Raw genomic sequence first — 13442 nt, forward strand, 5'->3', positions numbered from 1 at the left:
GTTTTTTTATTATTATAACTGAGCATTCTACAGTGCATAGATCAAAGTCCAAGATATATTGTGAAAACCAACCAAACGCTATTTTCTTGCTCGGACACAGCCAGCCAATGACACACAAAGCTCTCTATAGGAGTGGTTGCACCACTCAAACAAAATCAAACAATTAAGAAGTTTGAGAATCACTGCTCTAGATCTCTCCTCTCTGTCTCTGTATGTATGTCTGTCTCTCTCTCACCCTTTAAGTTTGTGATCCCAACAGACAAACTACCAAAACACAATCTTGCCTTTTCGTGCTGGCGGTGGCGGCGGTACAGTTTTTAGGTGATAAGGTGACCAGCAAAACAGTGGTTAACGCCCCGAACGCCCGGGGTTATTTAATCCATTAAATCATAGCTTGGTGTAGCCAAAACACACTCGAGGTGATCGGCAACAAAAGGAGGTATGATTAATTCTAACGCGACTAGCGACGGGACCGCGGTGGGCCGTCTATCACACAATCTTTTCTTAGAATTGGACGGAATGATTTAGATCAAGAGTTATTAACGTTTTAAGATTTTCCGATCTCTTAACACTGTGGCGTGACGTCATGTCGTTTTTTATTGCCACCTTGTCACCTAAAACTAGTAGAAATACTTAGGCCTTTAAACTTGACACCCATAAAAAGATGTGAGCCACACACATGTCACAACACAAGTTTGGGAAATGCTGTTCTATACTGTCATTACATGTAATGAGATATGTGAAGGTCTTATATAGCAATAGTTTAAAAAAAATGAACAAAAACCTTCTGGAGCCTTTCTTTATTGTATAGGCGTGGCATAGAGAGTCCGTTTTCTTTTGTTGATCACAACTCAAACATAGCCAAATAACTTCATCATTATGCATGGTTGTGAGGACTGGGCATGGTGGTGATATGCCGGGTCACGATGAGGGTCCCCTCTCCTTTTCTGTTTGTGCTTCTATTCTCTGAACGGAGTCGTGTTCTCTGTTTGTCTCTCGTTGGACTCACACAGTGTTCAAATGCTTCCCACCTGAAGAAGGAACTGCCAATTCAAATTAGTTAAAGCTTCTTCTACCATTCAGAGATGGTGGAATAGTACAGTATGTGCGGTGCCCGGCGAACGGTTCCTGAATGCTTGAAAGATTGAGATGCCATAACTATAATCTAGTCTATGCATGGTTAACATTTATTGCAAAATCGACATATTCTCTACATCATTATACTGTTATATTCAGTAATATGCTGCCGTTATTTTCTTCCTTAAAAGGCCGTTTTATCGCTTGGTTTTGTTTCGACATGATTACACAGCTTCGATTAACACAGGGGTTCCTCCCGACTTATTGGAACCAATGTGGGGAAAATAAAAATGTTCACTTCATTTTTAGCCTCATTTGAGTTCACACTCTGTTGCCTGCCCTGTCTCTTGCACTGAACATAGCAGATCTACAAGCTCATGGGAGCTTGTAGATCTGCTATTTTTCAGTGCGAGACGCTGGTATGAATCACCCTTCATACTTTATCGTCGTGATTTCAGTGCTGACGGCTCTCTTTAAAGGTAGCCTATAACAAACACTACTGTTTTATGAACAGACATGGGAAAAAACTATCTGCACATAAAACTTTTTTTTTTGTTAATGTTTTTACTTTTGGGGGGTGGTGTTTTTTATGTTTTCTGTATGTTTGATTGATGACATGGACACTATTTAATGATGAGGTTGGAATACAAAAATGGGAGTGAATGCTGTTGTGTAGTATAAATTCTTAGTAATGTTGGTTTCATAAGTTGTACTCTTTTTATTGTTATGATTTCTTAGTTAAAGATATATCCCGGAAAACTTGTTTAAAACAATTAAAATGCACTAATTGGACAACAACCTTGGAAGTCGTTTTTCAAGTACAACGAATGATATCTAAGGCAGTGGTTCTCAAAATGCCACCGTGTTTAGGTCCATCTTACGGTGGACATGTTTGCCTGAAAAGGAATCTTTGAAATGTTTAATAGTTTTAGAAATGACTGACTGACCTCATGCTTCCTTCTATGCATGAGGAGTCCAAGTTGCTTCTTTTCATCTGCCAGGGGGGAATTTCCCTGGCCGGACGTAGTGTGTGGATTCCGTGGAAGGAACACGTTATTCCGACCAGTTCCTTTCCCCTCCATCAGGCGCCCCGGCTGGCCAGGGGGAGGTAGTTTAGAGCCTAGCATTACTGCATTTCTTTTAATTTATATTTTTAAGATATTTTTTTGCGGCTTACGCCTTTTATTGTTTTTTTTTTTTTTAATGGACAGACAGTAGGCTGAAAGGAAACGGGAGAGAGATGGGGGAAGACATGCAGTAAAGGCCGTGTCGGGCTCGGGAGTCGAACCCGCGGCACACTGCGACTGGATTACCAGTCGGGTGCCCAGACGGTTACGCCGCCGCCTGGGCCACTGCATGTTTTTTGTGAGGGTACCCTACTGTATGTCCACCTACCCTTGGTGGACACACAGAAAGGCCCTTTCGCCAACCCCGCCTCGGGTATGGTCACTGATGACGTGGAGGAGGCGCCCATAGCGTTCCCATGGTGGGAATCAAACCCAGGACCTTCTAACTGAGGCGACAGCACTACCGACTCTGCCACCGTGACCCGAGATTAACCGTTTTCTTACATTAATCTAATGTTATTATATCCAATAAGGAGTGGTACAGGTGACAATTTACAACATCCAGAGCACGTACAGCGCAGCTCCGACGTTGGGTCTTAGGCTAAATCGCTTATTTTGGACGCTCAAAATATATATAGCCTACTGTATCTTTTCACATATGTCTTTCATAATGACCAAAGACGTTGCACAGTGTTTTGTTGCAAAGGGGCTTCTGTAAAAAGGCGAACGAGCAGATTGCTTTAAATTAAGCAGTGGGTCTGTATGTACTGTAGTCTGTATCTAAAATTCTGTTTTTGTTTGTCAGGTCTAACTGTTGTCAGCTTAGAGCCTGGAACAACAGTGCTACAAGTGATTAAAGTGATTAAAAATAAAGAATATCTTGGGGCTAACCATGGCCTAGTCTCTATAGCCAGACAATCGAAAATATCCGCCATCGGGGGAAATCTAAATTCAATGCTGTAATATGGGCAAGAACAGCAGCAAGAACGGCTGCTGACAAACCGACAAATATCACTGTCCCAATATGGGACTGTGTTCTAATCAGCTCTTGGAAGTGCTGTAGGCTTTTCATCAATAATGAACCACTGCCATGAAACAACTTGCTTACTGTATTTTGTCAATGCATGTTGTTGTCATTTTACAAGCTTTATAATTGTTATATAGTTCAATGTCAATCAATTCAAAATCTCACCACAGTGAGTGACTGCTTGGTGATGAGAGAAATGATCACTTGTTTCTATTTCTTCCCACAAGAAGACATGGCTTGTATGATATAATGGCTAGTATTAGTGTTGCCTGCAACGGTGAGGTATAATTATTCACCACAAAGCTTAATGTTACCCGGCGGCACAGGAGCCCCTCACACTGTAGATGAACACTATTAATGTAACGCCAAGACGGAGCTGGTCTTCACTCCATCTTTGTCAGGTAGCAAAGTCGCCACAGCAAAATGACATTTCCATTCATAATTGCCTGACCTCAACTTCTCCAGGTCAGCCACAGAGAGTGCCGCACTGCTAAAACAGAGCTACTGTGAAACCCTATGAACCCTATGTATTTATTCACATTTATTATTTTAGGAAGCGAGACGGCTTTGATGTCTGAGATGAGTTCAACTTAGTTGAAGTGAGAGCTCTTCCGTCATTGCACTTCTATGACATAATTGTTTTAGAGTTCAGATGCTGCAACATTCTGTGATGTTCACTTCTTAAGCCATCATACTTTCTTTCAATCTGTAAGCTTACAACAGATTGCATCATGACGTGTTGTGAGGTTTTTAGAGTATTATTATGGATAATTATGTGCAGGGACGGCTCGTCCAATATGTGCAGATAAACTTCACCTATGATGACATGCCCCAAAGTATTTAGATTAGTTGGATATCGTATTTATTCACTATAGTATAGATGAGTGTATACTGTATAGGCTGTAAGGCTAATTATGATCTGTTATGATTGATACCACATGTATGTCGACTCCTACCAGTATGAGTAGGCTGATATAATGGACATGGAGACGAGGTATCTTAAGGCAATGTGGAGGCCCATCAATCTGAAAGTACTTGCTCAAATAACTCTTTTTCAATCTTTGTAAAAGTTTAATTAACTGGTATAATTAACAGTGTTGGCATGTGTATGATATAATGTAGTAAAAACTAGAGTTCTCAACAGGCCTGAAAATTAAGGCCCAGCCCTACCTGGGCCCTCATCAAACCCTGTACACTCAAGACACACTCCATATATGGCCAGACCTCATCAAACCCTGTACACTCAAGACACTGCCCATGCTGCCACCCTTAGATCTCCATATATGGAGCTGTCGAGCTGACCTGTTCTGACATTCCATAACGTTGATCTGACTCCCCATGCCAAAGTGCCAGTGCTCGCCCAGCAGTCTGCCGTCACCCAGGCGGATGTGCGCCCTTTAGGGCGAGGTTTCTTCTTGCCCTCAGGGCGTCTTACTGGTGGACGGTGGTAGGTTGTTGTGTGTGTGTGTGTGTGTGTGCGTGCGCGCGTGCGCATAGGCTATATATATATATATATATATATTGCTTTCCCTCTACACCGGGGCGGCAGTGCATGGCTGAGGGGTATAGGTTTCCAGTTCCCTCCCCCAGAGTTAGTGTCAAAGTGTCCTTGAGCAAGCCTCTGAACCCCTAATTGGTAGCCTACTTTGCATGGTTTCCTCCACCATCGGTGTATGAATGGGTGAATGCAATGCACAATCTATGTAAAGTGCTTTGGATAAAAGGGCTAAATGCACCATGGTCCCCACACACCGAGGGCGTTTTTCGGATTTTTTGCGCCGTTTACCATTTTAGCCTCCTATACACCAAATCTCAAAATTTCATATTTCTGCTAAATTGTTATAGTGTGGTTCATTTTTCCATTTATGTTAGCCTCAGGTATACAACACAGGTGTGTTTTGGAATGATGTTGCCATAGTTACGTGGACACACACACACACACACACACACACACACACACACACCACCATCAGCACCTAAAAAGTTACAGCTGGGCAGCAGCACAAGCATCACCTGATCGGTGGGGGGAGGGGGGAAGCGTGTTGTCAGTCAGTGCACTTCACTTTCTTTCTTGGACGCATGCGAATCACCTTCACTGGCTGCTGCATACACCTGCCCTGGTCTCTTCTCACCCGAGTCTCCGACACGATGACAAGTACATAAAACAGAGGTAAAGGTACGCTAAACAATAGAATATTTCCCAGGTCAGGTCACATTTTTTAACTTTAAAGCACGCGTTCGCCGTTCTGCCGGGGAGCGACACACACAGGACTTTTGCAGCAGCTATAGGGAGATTATGAGGATTTAATGTTGACATTGAGGGATTAGCGGTTTACAGAGGGCGTGCACCTCAACAGAGAATCAAATGGCAAATGTTTAGTTACTGATGCGCTGTTGTTTTAACGAAACGATCCACTTGCAGGAAAAGGTGAGAACGCATCTCTAAATATGCGAGGAGGAGGAGGAAGTCAACTTTAATAGATCCTGCAGCGTGGCCACTTTCGCGTTTTATTTGCAGCCTCCTCCACTGTCAGGGAGCACTGCACAGGTGACAGGCCGTCCCGTATAGGTATAGCCTTGTTCGGTTTAGCGACGCTCTTCTCTTTACTTGCGACATTGCGTTTGTTTTTAACCATACAAAAACAACCAATCTGTACTACAGTAGGTATAGGCAAGTGCTACTGTAGCCTGTACTGTAGCCTACTGTAGCCTATAGCCCAGTGGCACTGGCAGTGCAGGTAGCTTCATAATAAACGGCAGAGAAAAGAGAAAATACACTGACAACGTAGAAACAACTTTCAACAGAAGAATGACAGTTTAATAATATTAAATAATAACTAGAAATGCACTCTGTGAGCTGCCAACTTGGCCATGAATGGCCTAGGCTACTTGTGCACGAGCAGAGCGTGCTACTTATCTCTCACCACTAAAACGGGTTCTAAATATTTTATATATATATATATATATATATATATACTGTAAGTATAGCGACGCCTCCAAAAATACACAATCCCTGCTTGGATTGGCCGAGCGATGCCGATGCGCCGATATTATTATATATTAAAGGAGTAGCCTTTAACAAGCAAACCAAATAACTCTCTCTCTCTCTCTCTCTCCCCCCAGCCATGAGTCAGTTGCGGCGGGTGGGCGTCCTACAGGGTCCGTGGGGGCTCCTGGGGTGGCTGCGAGGGTCTGGAGGAGGAGGAGGGCTAGTCCCCACCACCACCACCAGGCGGGTGTTATTTGACCCCCCCAGGAGAGCCTGCTCCTCGGAGGCCGCCACCGTCCCTTCGGCCCTGGTCAGGAGAGCTGGCTGCTCCTCTGGGGCCACCGCCGTCCCCTCTGCCCTGACCAGCAGCTCCGGCTACGTGGAGGAGATGTACTTGGCCTGGCTGGAGGACCCCACCCATGTGCATGAGGTGAATGATGGCGGCACCATCATTATGTGCAACACACGTCACCAGTCTCCATTCATTTGTCTGCCGTTTTTAACATCAATTTAGATTCTAAGTGCCAGCTGCTCTCCCTGCACTGTCACTCTCAACATGGGAGTATCAGTATTTACACCGTAGTTTCTATTTGGACATAATAGCCTATATGTGAGACTATCAGTCTGATATTGTAAAAAAAATAATAAAAGAAAAATAAATCCAAATGATCTCATGGGCCAGATATTATTTCTGGGGGGCCAGTTTTGGCTGGCGGGCCGCCATGTAGTCAGTCTGATAGTCTGATGACTGACTACATGTGTCCTCTCCTGTTCTAGTCCTGTAAACTGATGGAAGTGTCCCTGTCTGATGACTGACTACATGTGTCCCTGTCTGATGACTGACTACATGTGTCCCTGTCTGATAACTGACTACATGTGTCCTCTCCTGTTCTAGTCCTGGGACACGTTATTCCGCAGTGCCCAGGCTGCCGCTCCGGCCGGCCAGACGGATGAGAGACGGCACCCCCCCTCCACCCTGCTGCAGGGCAGAGCCATGTCGCGGACCCCCGGCACCGCCCAGAAGGTGGTGGAGGACCACCTGGCCGTGCACACGCTCATACGGGCCTATCAGGTACTGTATGTGCAGACTCACTGGCCTAGACCATGCAGTTCGTCCCAAACGTTTTTGCCCCGTGACCCAAAAGAGAAATTTGACGTTTCCCCCGGGACCCAAACTAGTGAACATAGCTGATCTACAAGCTCATTATGGGACTTCTTAGATTTGTCTTATCAAATCCGCTCACTCAGATCTGTGCACAATCTGTGTATTTTCTTTTTCATTATCCCTTTGTGACTCCAGCACCTCACTTAAGTTTTTTCAGCAGATGAGCAGGTGGTTCTTTTTACATTTTTGTCTTATATTTATTCATGAAATTCATTTTATTTCTTTTCTTTTTTTTTAATTGAATAGCCAATGCAGAACTCTAAAAGTACACCTGGTTTTAATGGTTACCTACTGTATCTATAATGGAGTACATTCAGTCCATTTTTTTAGTAAATGCATTTAGTACATTTGTGTACGCTACACAATGTGTGCGGTCGTGTACAGCGGGATCTTCGCTCACAACGGGTCATGTTGTGAGTTTGTATAGTTATGCTACTTTCAGCAAAGGTCTCCCCAGAATACAGATGCTGGGGTTTAAGTATTTAAAGCCATATAAAGGTGGATAAATAAATAAATCAGGGAGGGTGTCATCTACCCAGACAAATGCTCTGTATATAAATACTGTAAGTAGTACAGTACTACGGCTTGTAACAGAAACGGTATCAGACAAAGTTGCAGTTGACTTGTCGAGAGCTCTCGCAGTTGGCAGCTGGAGACGGCTGTGTGAATATTGTATATGCTCCTCTGCATTAAAAGGAATCCACGATTTGTTTGTCACCACACCAGCGTGAGGTTATGCAAATTGGCAGATTAACTCTAACCTACTTAGCCGGGGTGCATTTTGAAAATAGAATGATCAAAGAGACTACTTAAACAAAACAGGTGGTAACGTTTCCCCTCGCCCTCTAATTAATTAGTGGAAGTATCCGAGGGATTTATTAAATTCTGTCTTTTGGCAAAGCCCGTCACTTTATTCCCAGCTTGTTGCAAGCCTTCTGGGATTGTGTGTGCGTGTGTGTGTGTGTGTGTGTGTGTTATGTGTGCATGAAGTGTGCATGCATGCATATTTTGCGTACAGTACATGCCTGTGTGTGTGCGACTGTGCGCGTGTGTGTGTGTGTGTTCAGTGAACAAACATAAAGCTACACTCCCCAAGGGGCATCTTCTCTGGGTAATGGCGACCTTTTCCTTGAGTGTGTTCTGTTTATAGGCCTAGTACTGACTGTAAAACCATAGAATGAACTCATCACTGTTATGTGCCCTTGTGTCACTCTGCTTACATCACTGTCTCCACCGCGTCTGTCTGTCTGTCTGTCTGTCTGTCTGTCTGTCTGTCTGTCTGTCTGTCTGTCTGTCTGTCTGTTGTCCGTCCGTCCGTCCGTCCGTCCGTCCGTCCGTCCGTCTCCACCGCTGTCGTTACGACACCATCATGGCCTGCCAAAATAATTTTTTTGTTGACAAAATCAACTGTATATTCAGTCGACTAAAACATTTCAGATTACTAAAAGATGACGAAATGAGATTTTATTCAAAAGACCATGACTAAAACAAAAACACTACATTTTCTGTCAAAATACTGGATAAGCAAGCAGTTTCCCCTATCTCCAGGTACCAGAAAATGAACCCTATCCCTCCGTGTGTGTGTGTGTGTGTGTGTGTGTGTGTGTGTGTGTGTGTGTGTGTGTGTGTGTGTGTGTGTGTGTGTGTGTGTGTGTGTGTGTGTGTGTGTGTGTGTGTGTGTGTGTGTGTGTGTGTGTGTGTGTGTGTGTGTGTGTGTGTGTGTGTGTGTGTGTGTGTGTGTGTGTGTGTGTGTGTGTGTGTGCGCGTGCGTGTGCGTGTAGATCCGTGGTCACCACGCAGCTCAGCTGGACCCTCTGGGGATCCTGGCAGCTGACCTGAACGCCTGCGTTCCCTCTGAACTCATCACCGACCTCCACAACCTGGGTAGGTAGCAGTGGTGGAGAAAGTACTACATTGTTTTACTTAAGTAAATGTATATCAATACTGCAATGTAGAAAGTACAAACATATTGGTATCAACATTAATGTACCAAAAGTAGACAGTACTACTCATTATGCAGAATGTCCCATTTCAAGCTATCTACAAGCTCACAATGGTCCTGATTCTTCAACGCGTTTACGCTGATATAATGACGTGACGCTAGCGGAAAGGCATTTACGTGAATTTCCCACATTAATTTGGAATTCATGGAAAGGGCCGTGAACTTGACGCTTACGTTGGTTTGTCGGAAACTCCGCCAAATCCTAAGGGACCTCTTTTTGTGGCGGAGAAGTCTACGCAAGCATACACTTGCGTATAGATTTATTCAGAAGGCTTTAGTCTTCATGCTGAATCAATAAATTGTTCCCAAATCTCAGATAAAATATGTAGGCATGTGTCCCCAACATATTGGTCGATCAGCACATACAAAAATGATAGCATATATATATATATATATATATATATATATATATATATATATATATATATAAAAGCCGAGTGCACTTGTATGCCTAAATGCATGCATTAGGATATTTCTATCATGCGCGATTGGGGCTGCTCACTCGGCAGCCTTCTACTCGAAGTGTTAAAAAACAAACTCACAATTATAATAAGAACATGGGCTTATCTGCATTCTGCACTGTACGAATCCAACATTGTTTAGTGTAGTAATGCCTGCAGTAGGCGGCAGGCCTATTGAAATTGTTTTGTTATGGAGCTCCTTGAGTTCACTGTCGGTGTGTGTGTGTGTGTGTGTGTGTGTGTGGGAAGGGGGGGGGGGCAGACAGCAGCGTGCTGCCGATCTGATTCACATTGGAAAATGAATAGGGCTAATTAGCCCTATATAAAAAATAGAAGACCACATTAGCCTAATGAATGGCATCAGCGTGTTTGAAAGTCGGCCAGTCATATCATAGTTTTAAGCAAGCTCACCTCCACTCGAGCTTGTTCACAAACATGACGGAATTTATAATAATGTATATTGATATTGATCACATGGATGCCACACACAGAATAGTTTAACTCACTGGATAAACTCACTGGATTATAATTTCTTCAGACAAGAGGATCCCAGGCCTTATAATTATTCACTTATGAATGTATAGGCTACTGTTCTTTATCGCGCAAACAGTGTCGAGGGCCCATGCCCCCCTCCCTCTCTCTCTCTCTCTCTCTCTCTCTCTAGCTTTCTCTCAAAAGACGACTTTTGCATTGACAATTTGACATATATCCGATATTTTAAATATCGGATATGTTTTACCTCTGCAAAGGTGTGAGTGAGCACCCGCCTTGGTCCCGAACTTAATTAAATAAATTATAATTATATTGCTTCAGCGGAGCACGCACCGCTGTAAGCTTGGAAATCTTTTAATTTCCTTTGGTGTCCTTTGATGGATTGATGTCAGTTTGTACATATATAGTAGCCTACAGTGGTAATATACAATGGTGCAAAAACGACATAACATAAAAGCCCTAACTGTCCTCATGCTCCTACATGTGTAGAATTATTAAATTAATAGAGTGCGGGCTATATTCATAGCAGTGACCGCGGCTGTGATTTCTTTCCAGCAATCATTTTTATTGTAGGCCTAATTTGTGAAGCCGCGGCTGCAAGTCTGCGGGTGCAAAGCCTTTTTTCTTTTTTTGACAGACGGATCTCAGACAAACTGCTGTTTGCTGAGTCATGCTTGAAGCCTTTTATGGTATGATATGGGGCGTGGATCAATGCAGATGAGGTTGTCGGGTGCTTTTCCGATCACTTTGCACCCATTGCATTCAGTATGACATACACCTGCGATACGCCTGCGAACCTGTGTTACACACCACTCTCTGAATAACACGTCATCTCAACGTAGCTTGATCGGACGGATAAATACGATATCTGTTTCCGCCACCGTTACACTCTGGCGCATTTCGTTTTTGAAGAATCAGGACCAATGTGACTCATTGTAGATCTGCTATTTTTTTTAAATGCCAAGATGTATATATGGCTGGCTGTGGTTGATATGTTTTGTAATTATGATCTAGAAAGTAACTAAATGTAGTGTAGTAACAGTACAATAGGCCCAGGCCGTAGCGTAACGGTCTGGGCACCGGACTGGTAATCCAGTCGCAGTGTGCCGCGGGTTCGACTCCCGGACCCGACACGGCCTTTACTGCATGTCATCCCCCCATCTCTCTCCCGTTTCCTGTCAGCCTACTGTCTGTCCCTTCAAAAAACAATAAAAGGCGTAAGCCGCAAAAAAATATCTAAAAAAAAAAAAAAAAAAACAGTACAATAGTTCCCTCTGAGATGTACTGTAGTGGAGTAGAAGTAAAAGTACTGGAAATTGGAAATACTAAAGTAAAGTACTAATACCTCAAAATTGTATTTAAGTACAGTACTTAAGTAAATGTACTTGGTTACTTTCCACCACCGCTCCACAAACTGTGTGGGTATATTCTCTGTCTGCTCACAGACGATGAATGTGCGTTCATCGTGCAAAAAAAAGGACCTACAACTTAATGTTGTTGTTTTGTCTTCATAAATCATAATGCTGCCTTTTAATTAATCAAACCATTGTTAATTATACATGTTGTTTACATAGTGTGAGCGTTAACTCCTACAGGCCTTGGCTTTCACCTTGCCTTTATTGTTGTATGTACACCTCATGGGAATGAGCTGTGCATCATTTTAAACATTAATTCCATACCTATCCCAAGGCGCACATCTTTGTTTGCACACACAGGCAGCGTGTATGTGTATGGAGATGAGCTTACCCTGTATAGAGGAGGTTCTTTCCTTATAATTAACTCGAAGTATGTTTGACTTTTAACCCATTTAGACCTGACAATTTTCTGAAAAACCTTGTGTTTCTATATCAATGGTTCTCAATATTTCATGTCAAGGACCCCAAAAATGTTATGTAATTGGCCGCCGACCCCCATCTCAAAATATGTAGTTCCAGGGACCCCCCCAGAAGCAAAGATTTGAGTTTAAAACGCTCACCGTGAATGAATATATATTCAAAGATTTGCACTACATTTTCACGATCTTTCAAGAATAGCAGACCTACAAGCTCGTAGCACGGCAATTGGTGCCACGCTATGAGCTTGTAGATCTGCTATTCTTTAATAGCTAAAGTATAACATAATGCTTGAAACACCAAGAGGGGTTCCTCTGTCCAGAATGGGTTAAGGGTGTCATGTTATCGTGCCATTCTCTGTCCATATTTACAATCCAGATCTCCGTTGCACATTTTATTTGGTTTTGCCATAACAATATTTTATTGGCAGCTTGTAACTGTTGCATTCTAAATTTATGTTACGGTGGCGCCAGTGCAAAGGCCTGAAAGTTTTATGGCAATTGGCAACCAATGCACACACACACACACACACACACACACACACACACACACACGCGCACACGCACACACACAGTTGCACACAGTAAAATCCTGAATGTTAATTTACTATAACACTGAAGGGGTGCAAATTAAACCAATTGGGCCCAATGATTTGACAGGCGTGTTATACATCCTCTCAGACAGATAGGCAGGCATTTCGAGGCTAACCAGTCAAACCAGATGCTGGTTTATATAGGAGTGTATATATATATACGTATAATAGGTATCAGCTGTGTGTGCAGCACCAGACCCTAGTCTAGCCCATATGATACGGGTGCAGATTGGCTCAGCCCCTAATGGTGGCCATTCATCTCAGACCTCGCCGCTGTCATTCTCCATTTCATTTAGCGCACTGAGGGTCGCGGGATAACGCTACCGATCGAAGGCTAGAGTAATAGCTACTAAACAGAGAGGGAGAGAGAGACTTGTATCTGCAGGTCGCTGCGGCCGGTTGTTGGCTATCTAAAGATCAGTGTGTGTCAGTGCAGGACATGGTCTGGTGTTATGTATTGTCAACACCAGGGCTATAAGCTCCATAATGAAAGCTAATGACGCTCGCGGTAGCACCATATTTGGTCAGGTGAGTTGCCGGGGCTCTGTTCTCGGGCCCAGCTGTCCATGCTTGCGTCGGTAATTTGATTTTGCACCTGTCTCCTCTCATGTTGCCTTGGCACGTTGAGCCTGACCAGCTCCCTCTCAGGTGCATGTTGGGCTCGGGTTGGTCAGCAGGGTATAACCTGTACATATATGGGTGCTGTTTTGTTTCAGAAGCAACATCGCAATGTAATAC

The 13442-nt window shown here is 43.6% G+C and overlaps 1 protein-coding gene across 2 annotated transcripts in view; it reads left to right on the plus strand.

Annotated features, from left to right (window-relative positions):
* Nucleotides 1-6409: 6409 nt before the first annotated feature.
* The window catches only part of ogdhl (oxoglutarate dehydrogenase L), a gene marked incomplete at its 3' end in the record, with an annotated part of 51170 nt that continues 44137 nt past the window's right edge, over nt 6410-13442 (plus strand). The window contains exons 1-3 of one of the 2 annotated variants that reach the window (XM_083774774.1): nt 6410-6590; nt 7056-7232; nt 9107-9209. In XM_083774774.1, the coding sequence (XP_083630900.1) occupies nt 6549-6590; nt 7056-7232; nt 9107-9209 (322 nt within the window). In that variant the 5' untranslated portion in view covers nt 6410-6548. The remainder of the gene's footprint in view (nt 6591-7055; nt 7233-9106; nt 9210-13442) is intronic. The other variant, XM_083774775.1, reaches the window with a different exon arrangement.

The sequence above is a fragment of the Protomyctophum parallelum genome (genome assembly GCF_964188405.1).
Source record: "Protomyctophum parallelum genome assembly, chromosome: 10".
NCBI lineage: Eukaryota > Metazoa > Chordata > Actinopteri > Myctophiformes > Myctophidae > Protomyctophum > Protomyctophum parallelum.